This window comes from Anopheles stephensi, chromosome 2 (genome assembly GCF_013141755.1).
Source record: "Anopheles stephensi strain Indian chromosome 2, UCI_ANSTEP_V1.0, whole genome shotgun sequence".
In the NCBI taxonomy this organism is placed as follows: domain Eukaryota; kingdom Metazoa; phylum Arthropoda; class Insecta; order Diptera; family Culicidae; genus Anopheles; species Anopheles stephensi.
Genome location: NC_050202.1, coordinates 81,755,548 through 81,780,972, shown reverse-complemented (window position 1 = coordinate 81,780,972; position 25,425 = coordinate 81,755,548). Strand labels below are relative to the sequence as shown.

Here is a 25,425-nt window from a genome sequence, read left to right as displayed (position 1 = left end):
GTTAGCAATTTTTGCTTTTTTTTTTTTTCTCGGACTGATCTACATTCTCCATGACAGACTTTTTAATGAACTTGGCTTCGTTCGCCGGTTTATAGCGTAACTTTGCCGTTTGTTGGTGTGTACGCTTCATGCAGCCGAGCCGTAATTTTAGGCTTTTGAATTTTTGATAGAATCTCGTCTGTTGCCACATACCGACAGCGCACTCCACCATTAGCAGTGTAATCGAATGCTAGGCTCAAACTCAAAGGTGCCTATAAAAATGGCACCCCTGAGGAGGTGCTCAGCTGTGGACATCATCTTAAGAGCATTCAAAGGTGACAACTATTATCGGCCCGTACTTGGTGCTCCAAGTGCCAGGGAGCAGGTCTATTACGGCATCAAGAATTTATCTTCTAATGGTTCACTCGCAAACACAAAAATCTCCAAAACTCCGTGTACGGTTTTTCCTACATTAACTGCTTTTACTGCTTCGAACGAAGTTTTACGGTGTATCAAGTATGAAATTTCATTATCTCCGGCACGAACACTCGCCACGCGACGTGCCTTTCCCCCATCTTCATGCAGATTAAACATGATTTAGGAAGACATAAACTCATATCTGACGCTATGTAAACGGGCCGCTTGCAACACACACACACACACACACACACTTTAAAACGTTTCATGACACATGTACCCGTGATTTGGTTAGGATACGTAATTAACTCTCCTGTCCCGCTGCCATCGGAAACCCCCGTCGGGCAGACTGTCTTCGAAGCCCCATGACATAAGGCTCCCCTAACATTGGCCAGCCAACGCCTTTGGGCGTTCAAACACTTTTACCAGTCTTTTCATGACCCTTCCCTTTCTCGGCCGGGAAGAGATATTCGGTTTTACATTTATCTCATTAACTGGCTCAAAACATGGTCGCGCTCGATTAGCTTGGCCAGTGCTTTGGACGGGTGTGCGACGCCAATACACTCCTCCGCTTCCCGAACGGATTTCTACTGTCAACCTCAAATGTCACAGCGAGAAGGGAACTGGGGCGGGGACGGTGCTGGTGTGGTAATTTTTTAATTACTGTCACACTGGTAACCGTTCGCCCCGGGAAGACATTGTTCGCCGAAAGCGGCCAACGCGGCAGAACGCATTAAAAATGGTCCCCAAAATGTTCCTTCCTAATGACTTTTGCAAACCCGGCATTTTGATGTGGGACTACGGCACTGTACCCGTGTTGGGCCATTTTATGAAGTCTTTCAGCTCCAGAGACCTTGCTTCCGGGAGTTTCGGGTTTGACGTTTTGGGGGGCTGGACGAAAGTTGTGCGCCTGGAAAACAGCCCTTTTTTTACAGTCTTGTCTAGGCAGCCGCCCATCACCCTAATTTGATTAATTACCACAACCGAAGCCCAGTTGTGAAAGATTCGTGTGCCAGTGGAAGGTTGAAGGAAACCAATTCCTATGATGGGTGAGTGTAAGGTGGGCACGCGAGAGGAAGGAACACCGCAATAAAAGAAACACCCCGGTGCTGTTGTAACGAGCTATTACGACTGTGCGAATCCGTTCCGTAAGTGCGTAATGTCCTGATGAGGCGTAAAAAAGAGTTATGACCATCGTCGTCAGGACCCTTTGGACGGTGTCAAGGGTTCGCAGAGGCCGAAATGACCCAACGCGAAAGATCACAGCATCCCGGAGGTTGTTGGGTGGGTCACTGCGGGCATGGTTGAGAAATTACTCAATTACAAACACACGCGGTAGACGTTGTGGTGGTAGAAGAAATTGGGTAATTTCGGTGACACCGAGACCTGCGCCTTCGTTATGGTTATGGTTCAGCCTGCAGCCGATTGCGTTGGATGGTTGGAAACGGATTGTTACCAGACAGTACAGCGCTCGGTATGTAATTTAAGATCTACTACCCGAGTTGTCGGATAGTTGGGGCGGCGAGACCCTGGCATGCGACTCCCGGTGTCAAAGAGCAACACGGCCAGCAGCCAAGATCGGGCCGTAAATCTTCAGAGTCGAACCCATGCAATGGATGGATCGGTGGAAACTTGCTTTACCAACATGCAGCGTCAGTGTGACAATGCGTCAATGCTACCGTGAATTGCATTATTCCACCCTGTACATCGATGCAATCGGTGCAGTCACGCACAGGAAAAACGGGTGGGGAGGCGGTTGCCAGTCAAAGTGCCATGGAGGAAAAATAGGAATCTCGAAACTGGCACAATAACAGGGTGCAATGAAAGCAGTAAAAGTGAAACCGCAACTCGGTGAGACTCGGCGACTCAGAGGTGGAACCGGGAGACCTTGCAACGCTTCCGATGGGTGTGTTAATACACGAATTGAAGTCGTCTTTCTCCTGTTGCACCGTTTTTCGCGGTCAGCCGGTGAATGGATACCCCTGAGAAGTTAATCATTGACGCCTGCAGATGATTTCCGCGGCGTAATCGGTACCGGCGGGGCTGGAAATTGGAGAAAGGCTGAAGGATTTTATTGCGAGAGAGCGTGTCAAGGATGCATGGAGGGTAGTTTAGTAAATTATAGACTCACGAGGATTTACGTGGTCATAAGATTCTTCCAAATGTTACCTACTGACAGATGTCAAAATTCAAATTGACAGATTGAAATTGACGATGTTGCGAATCGATCGGTTCTTAACCCCACGGCAAATATTTCTTTATTATTATTTAATTCGATGCAAATGATAAGCTTTACGGTGCAAAGGAGGTTCTCCCTTCAAAATTGCTTCCCTTTTTGAAATCCATACCGTTGCCTTTCATCCCGCTGAAGCAGAAGGAAACAAGAAATACCCCGAAACGCAAAATACACGAGTTAAATGTGCAAAAATCATTGACCATGACGGTTACGGTGCCGGGAACGTGGCCTTCACGAAGCCACTCAATATTTTTTTTTTCGATGACCGTGATGGATGGATGGATGGTTTTGCTTTCTTTTCCATCTTCGAACATTCCCTTTCGCCTTCGAAAGCGTCCCCGCCAACCCCCGCATCTAGCCACCACTCGGGTGAAAACAGAATTGAACAAAAATTGTTGCAAATCGTGTGCCCTCCCACTCGGGAAGCAGTGAGCCGGGCTGGAGCTGGAGTTGAATACAACGAAAAAAAGAAGAAGAAGATAAACAAATCATGTTAATAAACTACCCGATGCCTCGATGCCGGACGATCAAGATTAAAAGCTATCCTTCGCGTTATTGAAACAGAGAACTGGCGCTTTGATCCAGGGCCAGTTTTGTGGCGGCCTTTCGTTGCTGCTGTTGTTGTGGCAGGGAGTGGAGTTGATCCAATTACTTCGATTTATTCACTGACTGATGATGCGGACTATGGATTATGTTGGTTCCTCTCTCGGGTTTTTTTTTTTTTAGTGTTGCATTGTGTCATATTTACCATGCTCAACCAAAAAAAAACACGTTATAAATGATTTTGCCGAGCAAGAAATATGATATGCAAACACCGCCATTATCGGGCAAGTCAGTAACGAGTATTATCCCAACCGGATGCCGGTATCATTGATTGCAGCGGTAGGGAAAAGTATCGTGAAGCACCTTTTTTTTTCGCTTTACATTTTCCGGCACATGCTGCTCCATGGCACTTTCCTTCCGGTGTGTGAGGAAAATGACGTCTTGCCTGCTCTCGACTGCGTACACATTATTTGATAAGACGCTGCAGATGATGGATGGTTGGTACATTGCTCCACTTCCGAGTGGCGAAGGCCGGAAACACGCCGGCCCGACACGGACACTGGACAAGTGAAAGTGACTGCTGGGTAGGAAAAGGGCTTGATGGAGCACGCGCTAATCGGCACCGAGCCGAGCGGGATTGGAAAGGAAAATTATGATTGGCAGTTTTTGAGCTCCTGCTGGAAACGTATCGCACCGTTTTGCTTGTTTGCCACCAGCGGGCGCTCCTCAAGTGTGGCACTTCCGGGTGTGGAAAAGGGCCGTTTCGTTTGCTACTACACCTAGAAGTTTGAAGAGGGTTTTACCTGTTTGATGGAACGAAACGCATTCGTTGAATGAACGTCGCTTTTCCTTTCGTGGAAATCAGGCGCTTGTGAGACGGGCTTCCAGCTTCGAGTAGTGAAGCCGAATCTTCGTTAGCACTTTGTGCCGACGTTTGATCAATCATAATGGAAATGGATAGAGATAAAGCTCTTAACCATGGTCCTCCTAAATGCAGGCCATCGTTGAGCGGAGAAGATTTTACTATCAGTAACTACTGCTGATGATTGACGCTGGAAATGCATACCATCTGACAGGATGATGGATATTTTATAGCTTAAAGGCTTGTGTAAGGCAGTGGGAAGATAAGCCGAGATTGATTGGCGATTGGTGAGGAGCTTTTAAAATGCTGTAAACAGGATAAAGCGCTAGGCGAGAGTAGGAGCTAAAAAAAAATCACCTCAGATGCCTACTGAAGCTATTTCACATTTGAGCCAACAGATGGCGCTATACTTGAGAGGGTAGTTTGTTAGATTTCTAATTCGTCTTCAGCTTCGAAACAGACGCAAGCAACCTTAAAACAAATTAAAGCCCAATAAAATCCAACCAAGAGATTGTTAAAATGGTCTTGTAACACCTAGTATACCATAAACTGTTGATCTTGACCTGAGGACGGTTAGCTCCAAAGAATAGCTATATTCTCTTACTCTCATTATTGTGTTACTTCATAATTGCTAATTGTTGATTGTACTGAATTGCACCTAATTAATTTACCAAAACTGTGCTCCATTACTGAGAAAAGATTATACTAGGCATCTCTCGGCGTAACAAGTTTTGAGGAATTTCTCCTAGATGGCGCTTGCCTTAATTGGTAGACGTCAGATTCTACGAAAAAGAGATAGATGCGCAATACCAAAATTACGCTTCGAAAGAAACTAGACAAAAAGTCTTTCAACCACTTTGCTCGGTCCTGAAAACACCTGAAAGTTTAATAGTTTCTCGACCGTCACCGTTTTAAACGTCCGTCCGATTAAACTGCACTGTCCGCAAACAAACAAGGAACTGCCACAGGCACTTACCTTTCTTTCCTTTATTGGCCTTATACAAACTGTTGGCAGCGATAGCAATCAACTCAGCCGTTTTATCCCGGAATAATAAGAACGGGCCTGCACCGTCCAAGGTGTGGTGCAGCTGGCCAGGCTTGAGGGGATTACGGATCGAAAGATCGCCCAAAAGGCTGGTTCTCGGCACTCGCCGCTGTAAGAAATAATTACGTATAATTAAAACTTTAAATAATGCACGGACTCCTCCTGCTCGACTACTGGGGACTCCGTTCCTAGTGCTGCCCATCCTTTGTTCCGCAATTTTCCGCCATTGCATTTGTAGTGTGTGTGAGGGTGCGGAAAAGCTTGTCGGTGCATCGCGTTTTCGTTCGCAAAGGTGGGAAGTTTTTGGAGAAAGCACAACTTTTCGTTAGAGGGGTTTTCCGGTTTCCCGTTCTTTTGCTGCAGCGTTTGGTTTGTTTGCATCGACAACTGCACCGTACGGTTGAAGTTCGGCAAGTGTTGGTAAGGGGACCGCCAGTACCACCATTGCCATTTTCCAGCCTGGCAGGATATAATTTTGGGAGTTTCCTTTTCTAGTCGGAAGCCGTGAAAACAATGCCAAGTGGTGCCTCGGTTCACAGTTCCGAGAATGGGACCTGGCGAGGAGAAATTTCCCACCCTTTTGCCCACTGGACCGAAACAGTCACCGACAAACTTGTAGTAACGCTTTTTTTCGCTCATGACTGTAATTCGCTGTCGTACAGGCGAAAACATTCGCAACAAGGCTATCGGCAAAGAGCAGCTGTTTTATTTAACTTTCGTACCACGGTACCAACTTTTTCGAGGACCAACGCCAAACGGCGAAACATGCGCAAGAAAACCCGTTTCGTGAATTGGCCCTGGTGTTGGCCGTCGCGCGTTGCACCACAGTTGCAGTGCATTCATAATGCATCCGAGCCGGTGAAAGGAATATCCTCGCCAGTTGCCAGTTTGTGCAGCGGCGAGGGCCATTATTTATTTACCTTGTCGGTAGCCGTTTTGTTTTTCGGCCAAATCAACACAAAAACTCGACATGCCCCGGACAAGATGGCAGCATTGGCCACGTTCATTTGACAGCTTCCGCCGTGGGAAGGTAATGGTTAGAAGCGTTTACTTCTTGAAGCTGATTTTACGGAGCTCAATTGCGGTTCCCATTGCACATTTCGACTGTGGAGATTACATTTAAGCGGCACACCCTCCCCAGAACACCAACAGAGCAACAACAAAAAAACTTACAACGAAACAAAGCCAACTTCAGCCACTTCCACTTGTAATGGATACGGATGGAGTTTACTTTTCGCCGACTAACAATCGAATACGAGTTCCCGCTTTCTGCTGTGCTCTCACCCATCTGCCGACCGACTCCCCAAAGAATGGAATACATTTGCTGTGGACCAGGCACACCAACGCCACACAGGAAGCAAGTGAAAAGCCGAAGGAAGCGACCAAACAAACAAAAAACAATATTAACGGTATTTCGTTTCCAATCGCTTAGCACCCGAAAAGTATCGCCCCGCGAGGCATGATCGGCGCTAGCGGATCACTGTTTGGGAGGATGTGAAGGTGAGATTTTCCACCAAAAACATTTCCCCGACCAGCGTGGAAAAATAACGAGATGCTGCGGTGTTTTGTTTTTCGTACGCTTGCGAGAGCCTCTCCTCGGAACAGTTGATTGGGCGTGCCGAAAATCATTTTACGAACTTTTAGTGAACGACCAGGCTCAAAGTCACTGCCGGAGAGAGAAAGACCGGCCTTCCTTCCGTGTTTGGGGTTTGAGGTAAAACAAATAAAGGAAGCCGGCGATGGGAAAAGAATCGTGGGCGAAAACAATTCGTAGGACATTGCTGGAAATTTTCCGAAATCCGAATTCCGAAGGTGATGGGTTGAGTTCTCCGGCCGGGAACGCGAGGGAGCGGAAGGAGAAGCCTCATTCCCTTAACCACAAATTACCTCCTGGTGCCAAATTCAACGCGAAAGGATAAATTTCCTGTTGGGTTCGCCCTTGCGTCCACCTGATCCTCCCGGTACCCGCCAAGATGCTGCCGATATGGTGGACTCCTTTCCAGGATTGGATAATTAAAATAGGTTGTGATTAGAGTTTAATGTTTCCTTTTCAGACCGTTTGTTGGGCGGATGTTGGGAGGAAATATAGCCCGTCCGCAAAATTCTTCACAAAAGCGCCGTGATTTTCTGTTCGGCACACGTTTGTGTCATCATCATTTTCTGCCGAAATTTGCCAGCTGAAAGTGTCGTTCGAAAGCTTTAAATACAGTTTGTGCCAATTTATCTTCTGCGCGACCGCTAGCCCTCTAGCGGGTTCCACTTTCGCCCACCCGAGTGCCAACATTCGGGCGTGGAAGCTCCCGGTGTCCACTTCTCACGGATTAAAGTGCAATAGCACCGCCACCCAGGTGGAACGGAAGGGACCGAAAATTGCCATGGAAATCGTGCCGAATGCCGATTGCCGATCTGCGACGGGAGGCAATTGAATCTCGAGGCGCACCAAATGGGACGGAAACGAAACCCGAACAAGCAAGCGGGCATCGGGCATCGTGTTTTTCAATTCGCTTTAGCCGGAAAATGGTTATTAGATCCGGTCAAATCTTCACCGTGCCTTAATTAAATTGTGCGCCCTCTTCCTTGTGGGTGAGAGACCGAACGATGGTTGCTGAAAGTTTTTGGATGATTTGGTGGGTTTTTCGTGCTTGAATATTATTGCCATGTTCGATTCGTGTTGTGGTAGTTCTGGCCACCGGCAGCGAAGAACTAATGAAATCTGGAATCGTTTTCGAAATCATAATACGTGGGCTGAGGGAACGTTTCCTAGCTACAGAACGTTTTGATGTTCATGTTGCATACCTTTAGGCGTATTGATTGCAAGATGTATTGCGGTTTGTGGTGACTTAAATTAGAATTTTAGGTAAAAGACTCGAGAAGGCCCCCCCCCTGACAAAATTTGTTAGGCGCTGTAGGATTTACGCCTAAAGGTATGCAATCCGCAGTACACGTTGCGAGAGCTTCACAGTGAGCTTTCAGTGTGCTTTCAGTGTGGTCAAAATTGGTTGAAGAAAGTCAAATCAAATATTGTTATTATTTGATTAAAATCCCCTCTCCGCTAACCCTACCATTCATTATGGGTTACAGGAGCTTCGTACTAGTTTTCAGTCGCACTAGGGGTGAACAATCGGGCCTAAAACATGCACGGCGTTCTCGGACGGTAACGGAACAGTAATTCGTTGAATACTTGTTACCTTGCATTGATATTCAGCAAAGGAGGAAACATAAGAATATCATAATCTCAAACCACTTGTTAAAATGTATTGTATCAAGTTCTACTCGCTGTCTATTAACAGTATTAAGGAACAATGCACAATGTTTACATCAAATGGGTTTTGACCATACAGAAATTCCACTGTACAATAAAAATGACAGGCCACAGTGCTGCACACAAAAGATTCTAGGGGGGGCCTTCTCGAGTCTTTTACCAAAATCGACAGTAGTTTGCAATATAAAATAACTTATCCTGGGATTTATTACAGATTTGTTTTTTTAACTTTCGTATAAAAAGAACTTTCAAAGAAAATTGCATAGTTTTAGGCGCCTTCATCAGTACAAAACAAATTTCAGTTTAGTATATCTTAGGCCTTGGTGGTTCCAGGCTGATTGACTCCAGCTTCAGTGTTAAAATTCGGTAAAAGACTCGAGAAGGCCCCCCCTAGAATCTTTTGTGTGCAGCACTGTGGCCTGTCATTTTTGTTGTACGGTGGGATTTCTGTATGGTCAAAACCCATTTGATGTAAACATTGTGCATTGTTCCTTAATGCTGTTAATAGACAGCGAATAGAACTTGATAAAATACATTGTAACAAGTGGTTTGAGATTATTATATTCTTATGTTTCCTCCTTTGCTGAATATCAATGCAAGGTAACAAGTATTCATGGAATTACTGTTCCGTTACCGACCGAGAACGCCGTGCATGTTTTAGGCCCGATTGTTCACTCCTAGTGTGACCGAAAATTAGTACGAAGCCCCTGTAAGCTAAAATGAATGGTAGGGTTAGCGGAGAGGGGGTTTTAATCAAATAATAACAATATTTTTTTCGACTTTCTTCAACCAATTTTGACCACACTGAAAGCACACTGAAAGCTCACTGTGAAGCTCTCGCAACGTGTACTGCGGATTGCATATCTTTAGGCGTAAAACCTACAGCGCCTAACAAATTTTGTCAGGGGGGGGCCTTCTCGAGTCTTTTACCTCGATTTTTGTAAATATTGGTGAACTAATTGAAGTCCCAGAAAACCTTGACATTGTACTAAAATTCGACTTAACAATTTTACTGTAATATTTTTATATTTTTTCTTGAGTTATACACACCACTTAGTGTTTTCAGTTTAATAATCGTAGTGAGCTGTCAAAGTTACTATGCACGTTTATACTAGTATGTTGCCGACTTCAGAGAAAGCTTTGTTGTAAATTATACATTTTTCCGGTATTTGTTTAATAGCAATAAAGCCCGACGTTAGATGTCGATTAAACTAGATTGGCATCGCGATGTTCTACCACCAGGGAAAAACATTCGTAAGAAATCTTCCCATCCTTATCTGCCTTTTCCCAGTTATGTTTCAATCGTATCGTTTGAAGTTACAGAATTCAATCTGATTGTTGAACATTCCTAGAAGAGAAAAAAAGAATGCTCTCTTCTCACAGCCTTCCAACCGCAGCCATTTTATCACCATCTTACTCCAGTGGCGAGGTTAAAGGTCAGCTGTACTTTGGGCTGAAGCTTGACGCAGACGAATAGCAATAGCGCTCGCTGCCCTACCCTTGGGACACAACAAATTCCAGGCCTCGGCCTACCCAAAAATCACCTCAAAAACGATCTTAAGGGTAGGGCAGGAACCAGCAACATCATTACCGATTCCGGTCACATGCGTGTCCCATCATCAGGCACCATCACCGCAAATCATCAAACCGGACATTCAACACCGGAGGCATATCCCAGGGACTTGGTCTCATCGCGCTCATTTCGTGACAATGACCGTTTGTGGCGTTTGATGAGCGTGGGCCGACTCCCAACGGGCGTTTGGCATTCGTTATCAAGATGGTGGTTTGATGTGCGTGTGCGTGTGTTTTTCTTCCATCCATTTGATTTGAGCAACGGGAAGGAAGGCATCTTTCTTTCTTTTTCTGTTATTTCTTCCGACAGTGCAAGTTTTCTTTGCCAAATGAACACGCCAAACTAATTTGCTCCGTGACGAATGTTTGCCGTGTGTCAGACGGTGGCAAAAAAACTTCTACCGTTTCAATCTCACCGGATGTCGCACACAAACAATTATTCGCAGAGCAGGCAGCAGGAGGTCGTCGAAAATGAGACACGTGGAACGCTAGGAATCGGAAGCTTCCGTTGCTGGCGTGTCAGATTGTCTCGAGGAGAAAAGACTCCCGTTGTCAGCTCAGCTACCACCACCTGGAGGCGTATTATTTTAACAAACGAATGTGTGGCCTGGATGTAGCAGGGCGACGATCTATTCGGAGCCGAGAGTCGCACAAAGCTTCCAACATGAACTCTCAGGCCGGGCAAGTCGAGCAATGATTGATTTTTGATGAACGTGTGAAACGGTTCGAACTGTCCGAAATGAGAAGAAAACATTGCTCCGATGGACTTTTGATGAAGTGAAAATGAAAAAAAGAAAAATCACTCGAATCGCGGTGCACCACTGACCAAATGCATCACAGCAAATGGGCCGACCGAAGATGTCCCTCTAGATAGGACACGACGTCGATGATGACGATGCTCCACACAGGCCATTATGTTTAATTTCAATTACAAACTCAATTACGGACGTACCAGCAAAAGGCATCGCGTGGGGGGATGGTAGGAAAACGGAAAGGAAAACTTTTTCACCCAATGCTTTTTGCGATCGACCGTTTCCTTTTTTTTTGCTTCAGCCCATGCCACATGGCAAAGTTTACAGACTCGGCACAATCGTCACTCTCAGCTTAATTTGACAATGGTTTTGTGTTTTAGTGTTCCATTTTCTTTTTCTTTTTGGTTTCCCCCGAAACGGATGCGATTTCGATGCAAATGAAATGCAATGGGAGCCTGCTGCTGCTGCTGCACCAATCGAGGGATTGAAATTAATTTTATCCCCATCTCACGCCCAGATGATGAATAATTCGAAGCCCGTTTAATTGAGCAACCGAGAATCGGTTTTGCATTTCGTCCGTGCTCGGTCTGATTGGAAGCCGCGAGCACACGGCGGCGTGTAATAATTGAATCTATGCTTTTTAACCATTTAATCCGCCTTAGTCTCCGGCTGGCCTCCAATCAACCGATCGGTGAATTTCAAAAGCATCAATCACCCCAAAGTGATGTTCGACTGTTTTCCCGGCCTCTGGGGGGGAGACTTTTTTAAAGGGGACTTGTTTTCGTTCACTTTCAACCCTCCATTACCAAGAGCAGGAAGAAGCTTCGTTTGCGGAAAATTTTTGGAAGGAATATTTCCACCCAACGGCAAGAAGCGTTTGGGGGTTTCTTTTTGGGTGGAAAAATACTGCCCTTTAATTTTCATCCAGTTTGTAGGCATTTTGGTTCGCTTGAAGCGTTGTTGGTTCTCGGTAGCTACTGCTGCCGTGAATTGTTGGTAGCAAATTTCTATCGAACTCGTTAAACCCCTCCCCGTAGGGAGAGCTGATGCTGTGGGTGGAAAATTTCTGGCGGCGTTTGTGTGTAAAGATTAACATATTAAATTACTTGTACGGGTTCTGGGAAATTGTTTGCAATCGTTTTCGATTCGAGCCGCTGCTCCGATCGGGAACAGATGTAAAGTAAGTTGCAAAATTGAAAATTGCTTTCCCCGGGAGTGTTTGCAGTATACGGTCAAGCGTCCAACTTGTGTTTGATTTTATTTTTAGGAATTTTGTGACCTTAAATTGTATCAATCTTTTCTGAAAACACGTGTCATCGTAATCCCTTTGGGTATGCAATGAATGTTTGGTGTAGCAATATAAAAGCTTTTCCAATTGCATACCTTTGGGCGCTGAATTAGAATGAAACTAGGCTAGCTTAATTAGGCCATTGACATAATTTAGAGGCTTCTTCTTCTTCTTCGTTGGCACTACAACCTCGAGAGGTATCGGTGTGCCATTTCTGGCTTTCTGTCACTTAATTTTTCCCGTAGTAAAGAAGTCAGCCCTGCGTACGAGGAGACGGCCTGGATGGGATTTGAATCCCGGTCCTGGCATGTGAAAACCGGCGCCGCTGTCACCTCGGCCACCGTACTGCCCCATTTTAGAATCTTAACTGGTTAAAATCTATTTTATATCAACTTTTACACACTACCTATCAAAGTTTCAGATAAATCTGACTATAGGTTTAAAAGTTACAGGACTGTTTTACCTTTAAGGTTATGTAGGAAGAATCTGATTATAAAAAGTATATAAATTTAATTTGGAATTTTGAAATGTATTACGGTCGTGAAAATTTCATTCTGTTTGGCTATCTGTTTGAATCCACCAGAACGTTTGCTTTCAAAATGCGCCTAGATGTAGGCAATTTAAATGAAAAAACAAGTCTCTTTCTGAGCACTTTAAACTGAAAGGCGTATTATTACTCACCGTCGGATAGTTCGTTGAGTGTGCGTACTTAAAACAACGCTTGTGTTTTGTTTGTTTTGCTCAATACTAAGCCTTTAATTATTCCTTTTATGAAATCAGTGGAAGTGCAGTTCCCTAGAATTTAATCTTTCTCACCGACACCTGCCCGGCCATTCGGGTGAATAATTTTCCATCCTTTAGCTGCACGTTGCACACACTTTCCAGCCCAAGTGGAAATTTCCTAGAATCACAACATTACACTACAACTTTAACTAAAACTAAATCCCCCCCGTAAGACTGCCGATAACGAACTCTTTGCAGGACGCTTTTCCTTTGTGTGACTGTTGCACGACCGTACGTTTAACTTTACCTTTCCACCAATCCTTTACATTTGACGTTGAATTAAAGTGTGCGGAAAACCGTACGGAAAAGTGCACTCTACAGCAAAAATAAAACGAAACACTGGTGATTGGGTTGTTGTTCGGCAGGCTTTGTTTAATTGGCGCCCTTGTTGCTGCGTATGTTTTTAGTTGTGTGCGTTTTTCTTTTTCTGTGTGGTGGTTTATGACATTGTGGCCTCTCTTTCTCTCTATCTCTTTAACAAAACCCGCATTCCATTACACGTGGAAGCTGCTGTGACAGTCTAGTGTTGACAGTTGGGGGCGTTCTGGGAAACGCTGGTGAAAACATGCACCCTTTACACACACACGCACACGAAAACAACCGCACACCGAAACCACCCCCTTTCCCATGTTTGTTTGTGTGGCTAACCAATAAGGTGGAAATAAATGCATTTGAAAGGGATACTGGGGCAAAAAACAGAAACAAACTTTTATTCCACATCAAGCACTACAATCTGCCCTGGCTACACGCACTCACACCAACACGGTACGGGGTGAACAATAAAAGAGGCTGGTGGAACTGGCGGGGGGCGGCGGTCTGTAGTACAGAATTCCACAGGAAAACTTTCACGAAACAGTCAGCAATACCGAACCGGTAGCCATTCGATACCATTTTGCACAACTTGCCTTTATGGGCTCCAGGCTCAGCCTCAAAAAGGCGCCCACCCCATCATTTCTACAGGATAAACTGCAAACTGATGGAAAACCACCCCCCCTCCCTCAGTTTTTCCTCTGAATGGCTTTTCAACGGAGAGCGGTATCGAAACTGTGCTACGTATTCATTTTTAGTTTGGTTTTTGCCATTTTTTCTATCATGTTTTGGATGTTTTTGGATTCGAACTTCTTTTTTTGTTGCTAGTGCCTTTTTCTTGTCTTTTCTGTTTTAAACCAACCCAAAACAACATCCACAAACAAACAACAAAAATTAACCATCGCATTGCTATCACTCTATCCTCCCTCACTTCATCCCATCTTCTTTTTTTTCTCTCCCCAACTTATCTTCTCTTTTCTTTTCGCTTTCTATCTTTTCTTTTCTCTTTTTTTTTTGTTTCCCCTCTTTTCTAGGCACAATCGAACAGTTAGAGAGTACCTGTGTTTTTGATTCCGATTTCGGTCTCATCCTGAACTGTGCCTTCAAAAAGTCCGGCCTCTTTCGGGTGCGGAACTTGGGCGGCATCAAGGCCCACTTCGGGTTAGGTATGTTTCGTTTCGTTGAGGGTGTGTGTGTGTGTTTTTTGTTTTCGGTTTTGTTTGGTGTTTTTTTGCGTTCTGTTCCTTCTTTTTCTCCTCTCTTCTTATTTTCCAATTTCACTATTTGTTTTCAATCCGATTTCCTGGTAGGGTGTTCTTTTGTAGTGTTTTTCATTTCGTTTGCTTCGTTCTCTTTTTTTATCTACTTTACCAAGAACCTTCGATTAGTACCTTGTTTTCTCAGCCACTGTCTGTTTCTGCTAACAATCTTCCAGGAGTGTCTTTATTTTTTCACTCCCCCCGTTTTTTTTTTCATTCGGCTTTTCTTCTCTTTCGGTGAAGGGCTTTCATCCTATTACAAGTTAAAAGCTTTCTGAGCATTCCGAGAAATTTAATCGAAGTCTATAAGCGGATCAGACGAGCGTCGTAAATGCTAAATGCAATGGAAATTGCCTGTTGCTCGTAGAAGCTGGCTCGTGTCTTGGCTGTACGTTTTTTGCTATTCGTTCGTTGGAAGGGTTCGTTGTTGGTGATATGGTGATATGGATGGAAACAAAAAATTAACAACGAGATTCAATTCAATTAGTTTTGTGACGGCAACACAATCCAATTCATGAATGATTTTTTTTTTATGTTTCATTTGATAGAATTGATTGAAATATGAGAATAGTCAGCAAAAACCAAACATATGAACTTTTTAGCTTCATTTGTTCCTGGGAATCATAAACAACTGTTGCACTAACCATTCGGATAATTTCTATTGAGCTGCAGTTTTGCACGCCTATTCACATCAGCTGATTTATTTAGCATTGTGTGTATGCGTTTGCAAATGAAATGGAATGGAATTGGCTTTAGAAATGCCTGATGCCAGTTAAATCAAGTTTTTGTGTTTTGCATTGCATACTTTCAGGGGTTAATTTTAAATTCTATGCACCATCTGTTTTTTGGCGACAGTCTCAATATTCAGTTATATTTAGCATCGAGACTGGTCAGCGGAACGGGCCATTTCATTGTATCCAATCAGCTTTCGAATCGATCACCATTTTGGCTTCTAATAACAAAACCATACGATGATGCGAGCATCAAACAGACTCTAGCATTTAAATTTTATGCAAACCTTTCGCATTGTGCCCTGTGGCTAGGCCTTTTGTACCCTTCCGAAATCGATTAGCTTTCTCGACGGTGCGATAACTCGCGAGAAACTTTTTGGCGAGATCAACAAGGCGCCCTCTCACTGGGCGCGCACCTCCCAAGTCGTGACCAATCTTTCGAGACCCTCGTAGCACATTTCACTTTTCTGTGCATGCCTCTTCAAGAAGAAGATGGAATGTTGTTGCATGACCCCACTGTACTTACTAATGCATTGAACCGTAGGTACCTTTGCGATCAACCATCGCCCCGGGGAGGATAATCTCTCCACGGGCCATCGGTTCGCATTAAAATGGGTGCCAAATTTTGTAACCCGTCCAGCGGTACCGATATGCAGCACAAGCTTTCTAGCACAACTCCATTTTCCTCTCCACTGGATGCGGATTGTGTGTCCCGGTTGATGCTGGAGCCAACATTGGGGCGTTGCGAAACGTGGGGTCCTAACCCTTGCCCGGCATTACAAAGCATCAGCGCGTGTGACGCGAGTCGGTGATGATACGCGGCGGTATGAAGAATGGCTAATCACCAACTGACCCACGTACGACCTCCATTATGCATTGCAATCAACCGTTTACATCAAACGTGAATAGTTATTGCGCGAAAGTTTCAGCGTAGTTATCCCAGCATCGTACTAATGACAGGGTGAGGGAAGAAATTAGGTTTCATTTTTAAAAAGCGGCCGTTATTTACCTTTACATTGTTAAGCTTGCAATTGTTTTTCCGTGGTAGTAGATTGTTCATTTGGGATAGAAAGTGTATGGCATTCAAATGGGATGAAGCAGTCCTTCTGTAAACGTACAACGAAAGTGCTTTCACTAGCGCTTAACCTGAAAAGCACATTAGTTGGCGCCTAAATGTATGCAAAATACGTTTTCAACCCATTCAATCGTTCACGGTAGCCGTTTAGAATTGTATCAATCACTCGATACTATAAATTTAATATTCATATCCTTACTTTTCATAAATTTTATCATCTCATGCAAGCCATGATGCTCAGCCAAACGGTTTAACGGGGTTTTTATTCTCAAACTTTTCACCACAACTAAAGAGAATTGAAACAAACTGTCACTATGTTCGGAAGCTACCGGTTCCCTTCGATTGGTGCACTGCACAACCCGGCATTGCTATTCCAGCATCGGAACATGATTTATGCAGAACCTGTGGGCCTATCACACAGCGAGCATCAGTGAAGCTAATGCATATAAATTATCGCTCCACGCGTAGCCCAGCGCTGTGATGCTTACAGTGAGGGATTTATCTAGACGCAATAACTAGCTAAGCCCTGGCTTACGACACACACACACACGTCGATTGCATTGCAACCATCGACCGAAAGACGACAACGCGCTCGGTTCCTGCCAATTTAGCCAATGCCAATCCGTGTGCTTTGTTTCGCGAGTCAGCTAGACCCATGCCAGCCGTAGTGAGAGGGTAAGGGTTTGTGTTTGCGCTAAATTGTTCGGTTCGAACCACCGGCCAGGAATCCTGATGTGCGCCCATCGATGCATGCACCCTCACTTCTCTGTGTCTCTGCACGGCCCCTCTTTCTCTCTCTCTCTCCCAACTACTGTGCATGCAAACTATCCGCGTGGAAAATAAGGCTCGTTTTCACGGTTTAGTGTTTACTCTAAAACCCTCCCGGCACGGGCGTATGCATCGAAAGGGCAACGGTGCGTAATGCGAACCGTCGAACCGACCGGACGCACGGCAATGCAATTTAATTAGCAAACATATGACGACCGAACCGTTGCTTCCCCCCCGAGAAATGCATTGCAACTGGGCAGTAATCATGACGATGGATTCGGTAGCATTATTTGCATGCGGACGATGCAAATTCAGCATATCGGTTTCATAATTTCCATCACCGGCTAATGTGTGGCCGGCAAAAGCGGTTCCGTACTGTCGTTTAACTGATTCGGTTGCTTTGCATAAAGCAGCTGACAGGGCGGTTTGACGTTGGCGTTCTAAAACTCCGAAACAATGCTTATGGCACGAGTTTTTCCTTGCAGTTCAACATGTCTGGATAAGTGTGACGATAAGTTTTTATCTCTCTATCACAAGTCGTACTGGGGTTGGGGAACCGCTTTTTTGAGTCGTGAAGCTCTCACAGTCAGTGGGCAACGGTGGGTATTTCCCTGTTCTTGAGTTGTTATTGGTGGTAAAAATAAATTATATTGCATACTTTTAGGAGTGAAATTCGTTCCTCTTGTTTATACAGCCCTATTCCAGACGGTTGCTATGATGTGCAAAAAATATTACGGAAGAGATGTTAACAAACAAATTACTCGCTCTCCCTCTCACTCCTAGCTGACATCGAACCCCTAAAAGTATGCAATGTGCCAAACAACATTCTCAGTACGATTGAATTTAAGTGTCTTTTTTATGGTTTTATTTTGGTTTTTGATGAATTTTGCAGCATCTATGGATGCACTTGTGCAACTGGTTGACTTTTTTTTGTAAATAATAGCCAATCGTCCTTTCCTAAAATTCAAAAACTGGTATTTATTTTGCACTCCATTTTTTTCTAGCCATTTTTTTAAACGAACATTCCAGATAGAATACACAAAAAAAAACAGATCCAGATAAAATGGAAAATCGTGCCCAGAATCGAATGACACGTGAAGTGTGGGAATATTGCACAGTCCCTACAACCGCTTAAACGATAGTACCGATGGCAATTTCATCATACGGACATGGTTCTCTGTCTCCACCTCTGCAAATGGCAAAGAGGCAGCAATAATCGTAATCGTTTAACGGAAATGAAATGGGTTTGAATTTTACGACCGTTGAGCCGGAAAGGTTTACGTTCCGGCGGGGCGGGGGAGAAAGTCTTTCTGTGCTTTTTGTTCTTGTGTGTCTTGGAGGGCTAATTTTATGACCTTTTCCAGCGAAAGCTTCCCAACGGCTGCAACAATCGACGGAACGATGAGACCGTGCAGAAAAGCGATACAGAACGGGAGGGAGGGGATTTTTTTATTCACACACAGTTTTTTGGCTACATTTTATATGGGCGTATCACTGTCGTAAACTTGTTGATGTAGGTTTTGTTTGTTCCAACTTTTTTTTTCTTTCATCGTGCCATATTCCAACACAAGATTCGTCATGTTTGTCAAGCCATATAACAGCGCTGCTGCTGCTCGTGTGTCTGTGTGTACGGCGTGCGTATTTGCTGAAGCAGAATAAGCCAATCTGGTTGTCAACTTCTGCGAGCTCAGAACTCGCCCACCCAGAACTCTGGCATACCGTTTTCCCGGTGCTCGGTGCGCCCATACTATCAGGAACTGAGTGTGTGTGTGTGTGGTTTACTTCTCTTGAACGCTTTCTTAAGTACATCAATCGAGGAATTATGCTGATCGGGACGTGTGTTGCAAAGGCGTGATGCCTTCGTCTCAGCTGGAATAATGCTGAGCACCGTGTAAGCCAGTATGTCGCGCGGTTTGACACACAGCCTTGTCAGTCGTTTAGTGGCGTTTGCGATACAAAAAAACACACTGAAATCATCGCTTAGCATACGCAATACCATCGATCAGCGGAGGTTTCGTGTTCGGTATGTTTAAGCAGCAGCAGCTGGTGGTGAACTCTGGCGGGTTTTTCACGTTCATCGAGAATACCAAATGGATAGTCGGTTATTCAACGTTTAATAGGATAAGCGTCAAACGGGGAATCTACCAGCGTACCGATGCGCATCTTCCAGAAAGAGGAATGTGAGTGTGAAAAATTAATGTACGAAATTGGAATTATTTGGATGAAAAATTAATCAGCTCCGTGTGTTTGTATAAACCGAAACCGACCACCGTGACGGATGGCCATTTGTAATCCCTTTCTCGTTTATCACTGTCACCGTGTCGTGGAGCGAACCAGAGGACTACAGAGCGTTGCGTTTGCCGCCGACGTTAATGTTGTTTTATACGCTGTTGATTTAATCATAGGCTGGTCCTTGCGCTACTGCTGAGCCACTCACAACAGCACCATCCATGGCCACTCCTCATCGTGTATTAATAGCTGGGATGGTAAATAGAAATGAAGAAATCCTATCGCTGGCAAGATTCACCCAGCTGCTGGGGCTCTGTATCTTTCCTACGCGGAACGCCGGCAAAAGCAACGGAAAGGACCAACATTATGGCTTCTTGATGCCTTGGTGCGGAAAATAAATATGAATCCACCGGTGCTGCAAATTCCTTGCTGGGTGTGCAGAAAAGAACATACGCTGTGAATAGAGCAAAGTTTACTCAGGCGGCTCCATTCACCGTGTTCGGGCGCGCAGACCTCATCTTACAGCGCCCGGCTCAGATATTCGTTGCGTGCAGCCATAGCAAATTCTTGCAGCTAAAGATTCTCTGTCAGTGTGAGATTGGAGTCGCCGTACATACGAATGTAAAGGGTGCATCCTATCAAAAACTCCTTCTTTTTTTTCCTTCTTCTTCGGGTGCTTTCGATTTCTCTTCGACTTACCGCTTCTAGCTTCCTATCCTTTCTATCGTACCACAAAAAAAAAACAAAAATACACCTCCAAAACCCCCGCATCGATACGAATTAATACGAAGCAAACATTCACAACACCACATACAACGATATGACCTTTCTGTGTTGCATTTTTCCCCCCCCACCCCGGTCGTCGACGAATTTCTGTAGGCTTCAGCGTCGGAGATGAGCTGGGACTGGCCGAATCGCTCGGCAACGTGGAGGCAAACAAACGGCGCGCCCTCAACATTCGCACCGGTGCCAACAACATTGGCGTCCTGCCCGCGTCCAAAATGCCGGTAAGTTGTGTTTTGATACGAAGCTTTCACCATTCTTCTCGCTTGATTTTTTTTTTTTTTTACTTTGTTGCATCCGTGTGAAAGACGACCACACACCAAGCGCCGGTCAGGTTAGAAATGCCAGCCGGCACTCGGCAAAGGGTAACTCTCGGGAGGGTGTAGGGAAGATCGGAGAGCGACATTAGGATAAGACCACACATTAGGGCGTAATGGAGGTCGATTTGTTTGGTGTTGGGTTGGGTTGGGAAAGCTCCCAACATCAAACGATACACGTCGAACGGTAACCATTTGTTTGCCAAATTAGATATATTGCTGGACAGTTTTCGCTTTCCATCCGGTAAATAGGGCTAATACAATTAGGTCTAATAGATACCTGAATAGTTCATTTTTATTATTGCAGCATGTGCTTAAAGGTATACAAATTTAGAAAAGTTGGTAGAATTTCATACTGTTATGAAGCAGTTAATGATATGCATTGAAGTATGGCCGTTTGATGGCTGTGCGCCCAAAGGTATGCAAAGGGTTTTTTTTTTCATTCACAGTAATTTAAAAAAACTTTTGCTGGACAACAGAGTAAACGGCTGCGTATTGAAATAGTGAAACATTCATATTGCATACCTTCAGGAGTAGTGATTCTGTTGCAACGCCCAAAGATATGCAATATATTGTTCGAATCGCCACTCATTTGATGAGAGGAACAGAGCTTCCGAGGAGCTTCGATTGAAAGCAGCAAAAAACTGCTCAATTCTACGTAAAACACATAAAATACAATGAAATACTTAAAAAATCCAGTGCTTTAGAGCTTCACTGCTAGTGAACGTGTGCTCGAATGCATTTTTGTGGAAATAGAAATAGAAGTCGCAAAACAAACAGCATATACGTCCAGCACACAGTTTGACATGTTTTCATCACATCCTGCTGCTCCGATCCGAATACTCTCTCGGCTCACTGGCAGTTCGGCGGTCCGAATTCCAGCTACAAAGCACGGAGAAGCAACAAAAAAGTCCCCAAAAATCCTATAAAACACTACTTTTGATCATGCTCCTCGTGCTTTGATCCTTACGTTCAACGGATAGGACTGCAAGGAATGGAAGCTGGGTAATGCTAAAATAGAAGCTCTCCAAATATACAATATAGAAACGCACACACACACACACACACATAATGCCATTGGGGAATAGTTTTGTACGTCGTTCGGAAACGCTTTCACCCAGCGTTCTCTAGCATCCGAATACCGTGTTCTGCCCAAAGCTGGTGGAAAACTTTTCAATAGCTGTTAGCGATCGTAAAGCAGCAGTCGGCAAAGTTGGTCGTTTAGGGTTCGCAGGCTAAATTACCGCACAAGAGTTTAGCTGCCCAAATGCAATCATTTTTCGGAGGAAAAAAAATCGTACCTTAAAGCCACCGTAAGCCGTTGGGTCGACTTTAAACTGATGATACGTGCGATATGGTGTGAGAGAAGCGCACACAAAAAAACAAAACGAAAGGTATGATGATACAATACTACTGTGTCCGAAAAGTAAGGTGACATTGGATGCCAAATTTCGCGCGCCAAAAATATCCCCTTGTTTTTATTTTTTTATTGTCAATATGTATGTTTTTGACAGATCTGCCACGTTTCAAGTCCCAACCAAGGTATGTAGATATAGAAGGTAGAGTTGTTTAGAGCAAATTGACATTTCTCGACCTGACATAACAGTTCCGTGGTGATCAAGGGGAAGGGTATTGAGAAGAGTGACGGCAGCATCGGAGGAGGCGCCGGTGGTGGTATCGCTTGCGATTTTTTGACGAAAAATGCAACCAAATATCGTCAATCGTCTGTGGGACAACACTTAATATGCGAAGATGACCCATAAATTAGCGAAATTGCTCAAAGGACTGAGAATCGAGGCTGTTTGTTCATGTTGGTAGCCCCATACCATATGTTTTTGTAAACAAACTCTGACATAACTCGACTAAAATGTCGCCCTGTCAAATCGATAAAAATCCACCTTCTAAATACATACACCTTGGTCCCAACACCAACCCGGATAGGAGTGACAAATTGTTTTCGGAGCTGCGCCAAGTGTTTTCGTCCATATTGACCATGTCCAAGTTTGTGGAGCAACGCGCATGCATCAAATTTTGTTTGCGCAATGAAATAAACGCTGTGGAATCATTGCGGATGTTACGAAAAGCATTCGGGGAAGACTCTATGTCAAAGAAAAATGTATACAAATGGTACAATGTTTTTAAAAATGGCCGTCAGAAGGTTGAAGACGAGGACCGTTCGGAGAGACCATCCACCTCGACCGACTACGCCCACGTCGTCCAAATTAAGGATTTAATTGTCAACAATCGTCGGTTGACGATACGAGACCTTTCAGAAAGTGTTGGGATTTCAAAAGCATCGGTCAACACCATCCTAAAAGATGTGTTGGGGTTGAAGCGGGTGAAGTCTCGCCTGGTACCGAAATGCCTGAAATCATTTTGAGGGAGTTTTTCGCTTAAACTGGCACCCATATTGTTCCGCAACCACCGTATTCGCAAGATTTGGCACCAGCTGACATCTGGCTGTTCAACAAGCTAAAACTGCCGCTTCGGGGACATCGTTGTGATACTATCGAGGAGATAGAAGCCGCAGCGACGGCGGAATTAAAGGACATCCCAGCATCCGCGTTTTCTACCTGCTTCGAGGAGTGGGAGAAGAGGTGGAAGAGGTGCATTGCATCGGAAGGGGATTACTTCGAAGGTGACGACCTTGATTTGACCTAATACAAAAACCATTTATGAAAAAAACGCAAAGTCACTTTATTTTTCGGACACAGTAGTATATCACCAGAGTATGAGAGTCAAGTATCCGGCTTGATGAACTAACCATTTTTCGCTACATTACCAAGAACCACCGCTTCGCTTCTGTTTCATGCAGTATGCAAAGGGCTTATTCTCTGCAGTATGCAATCCAACCGCTGTTAGAACGATGGCACCGAGCGCCGAATAGCACCTCCATTCGTCAACCCTCCGACGAAGCGAAAGGAAAGCAAAAAACGGATGACAAAGTTATTAAACCGGGTACGGGAAATTTCGCACGCCATGAAAATTACCCCCATTTGCCGAACGGAGGTGGCAGTAGTCAGGCGTGAAATGAAGCCTACCTACCCGGGTATCATGGTCGGGTCGTAACACGCGGATGCACTAACGACTGCTTATCCTTACAGTGTGCGTCAAAAGAGCTGCTTCCTTAGAGTGGAATAACATTCTTGGGAACACGGAGGTGGCGTCTAATGAGCTCTTGTGTGTGTGTGTGTCTTTCCAGTAAAAAGGCCAATTATAGCACATGTCGCCGATGAGTGGGAAAAAGCTTCTGAATATGGAATAATTCACTATTAATAGAACAGCGTCCAACGGGCGGACACCCTCCGCCGTCGTTTTCATTAGCTTCTCGTGCATCATTGGTTTCCGGTGTCGTATCGGAACTCGCCCAACCGGAATCAGGTTAATCTCATTCACTTAATTTAATACTGGTAGAGCGAAGGAAATGTAATTTCGAGTCAACACACTCGCCTTTCGGCAAGTCGTCAGTCGTCCGGACGTGTTTATTCATAGCAATCTTAGAACCGGCACACCGGAAGCTAAGGTCTCTCACACCGCAACACTATTTCCGATGACAAATTAATCCACTTCAGTTCCAATAATAATGAAGTTCGGTTCGGTTGCCGTTTTCCGAGTTCCCACGTGCCTTTTGACTTCAACCGTGCCTGGTATTAATTGTGTTTTTCTTTCTCCTTCTCTTTTGGTGCTCCCTTCGGCTTCCAGACCTCCTCCTACCCCTCGCTCCCCGCCCCAATAGCCCCTTCGCCGGGTGCTCCAATCCAGCAGAGTCGCCCACAGGCAGTAACCGTTCGGTCGTCCGCGTCCATGCTGCCCAAGGGACTACCGAAGGTCCCGTCGTCCGCCTCACCCGTTTACGTATCACCCGCCTCCAGTCTGATGACGAAAGCCACCTCGCTTCCCCTGGGCGTTCCTCCCTTCCGTCCCATTCCCAAACCGACCCCGGAGGCGGAACCGGTGAGATTCGACCCGGCCATACTCCGCCGCAACTTTGCGCTCAAATCCTCCCAAACCCCCGATCCTTCCTTCCAGAGCCAACTGATGAATCAGACCTCCTCCTTCCACCGGACCGCTCCGACCCGCACCTCCGTCGTCTCCCCGTTCCCCAGCGCTCCCAATCAGCAGATTATCTACAAGGAGGCACCGAACCTGCAGGTGCAGAAGGTGCCCGCCTTCCAGGCGATGCCCGAATCGGTGTCCCGCATCTCGACCGGACCGGTCGTACAGGTCGATAATAAGCTGCAGCCGTCCGTCATCAAGAATTCCATCATGAGCATACCACCGCGCCGCCAGATGACAAAGCCTGGGCCAACGATTGCCACCGGCACCGCCGACGCGGGCGACGAGATCGATCTGATGGGCCACACGGTCGAGGAGCTGGCGGCGGCGGCCAACGTTAGTGTGGAGGTGATTAAGGAAGCGATTCGTGTCCGGCAGCAGGAACTGCGTGCCCAGAAGCAGTACGAAAAGCAGCAGGCCGCTTACGCTCAGGCCCAGTTCCTAGCGCAGCAGACGACACCGACAACGACAACTACCAGCACAACAACACCACGCCCCAGACGGTACCCGACCAACGCAGGCCACAAGGTAAGTGTCATTGCGGCTTACAGAAGGCCAACATTCTTTGCCAAAGAGTTTAGAAATCGTATCACAAAAGCATTCTGTTGCTTTCTTTCCCTCTCTCTCTCTCTCTCACGCCAGGTTATGAACGCACCGAAAGAGTACTACCCGGTAGGATACGACAAGAACTTCGACGACAACTTCACCTCCAAGGTGGATCTGCCCTACACGACGTTCAACTGTGGCGAACAGAAACACTTCCCGGGGCTGTACGGCGACGAGGACCTTGGTTGTATGGTGCGTATATGTGCGAACGGCACAAACAACCACACTCAAAAAAGCCCGGGAAGGGGCTGGTTTTCCGGGAAAAAGTAGATGCCATGGATGGCTTCACGAGCGTTACCATGGATTAGTGTTTGTCATTGCTTATAAAGGGCACGATTGCACGGGGCATGTACACGTTATGTCCCGACGAAATACTTAACCCTGGTTGGATTTCGTTGAACCAAATGCTGGCTTGCATTTGAGCGCTGAAGCCGAGCCGAACGTGCACGGTCAACGCGGTGGATGAATCGAAATAACTCGGTACGGTATGGCACAAGCGTACAATGCTGTGCGCTGCCGCATTTTCGGCACACACACACACCGAGAATCTAGC

General features: G+C 45.4%; 1 protein-coding gene across 7 annotated transcripts in view; it reads left to right on the top strand.

Annotated features, from left to right (window-relative positions):
• LOC118505609 overlaps positions 1–25,425 on the top strand; it is a 73,490-nt gene that overhangs the window by 44,941 nt on the left and 3,124 nt on the right. For 4 of the 7 annotated variants that reach the window (XM_036041645.1, XM_036041642.1, XM_036041643.1 and 1 more), the window contains 4 exons: positions 14,083–14,214; positions 19,990–20,117; positions 23,913–24,794; positions 24,909–25,064. In XM_036041645.1, coding sequence (XP_035897538.1) covers positions 14,083–14,214; positions 19,990–20,117; positions 23,913–24,794; positions 24,909–25,064 — 1,298 coding nt within the window. Of the gene's footprint in view, positions 1–14,082; positions 14,215–17,934; positions 19,062–19,989; positions 20,118–23,912; positions 24,795–24,908; positions 25,065–25,425 lie in introns of those variants that run through there. The other 3 variants (XM_036041646.1, XM_036041648.1, XM_036041647.1) reach the window with 3 other exon arrangements.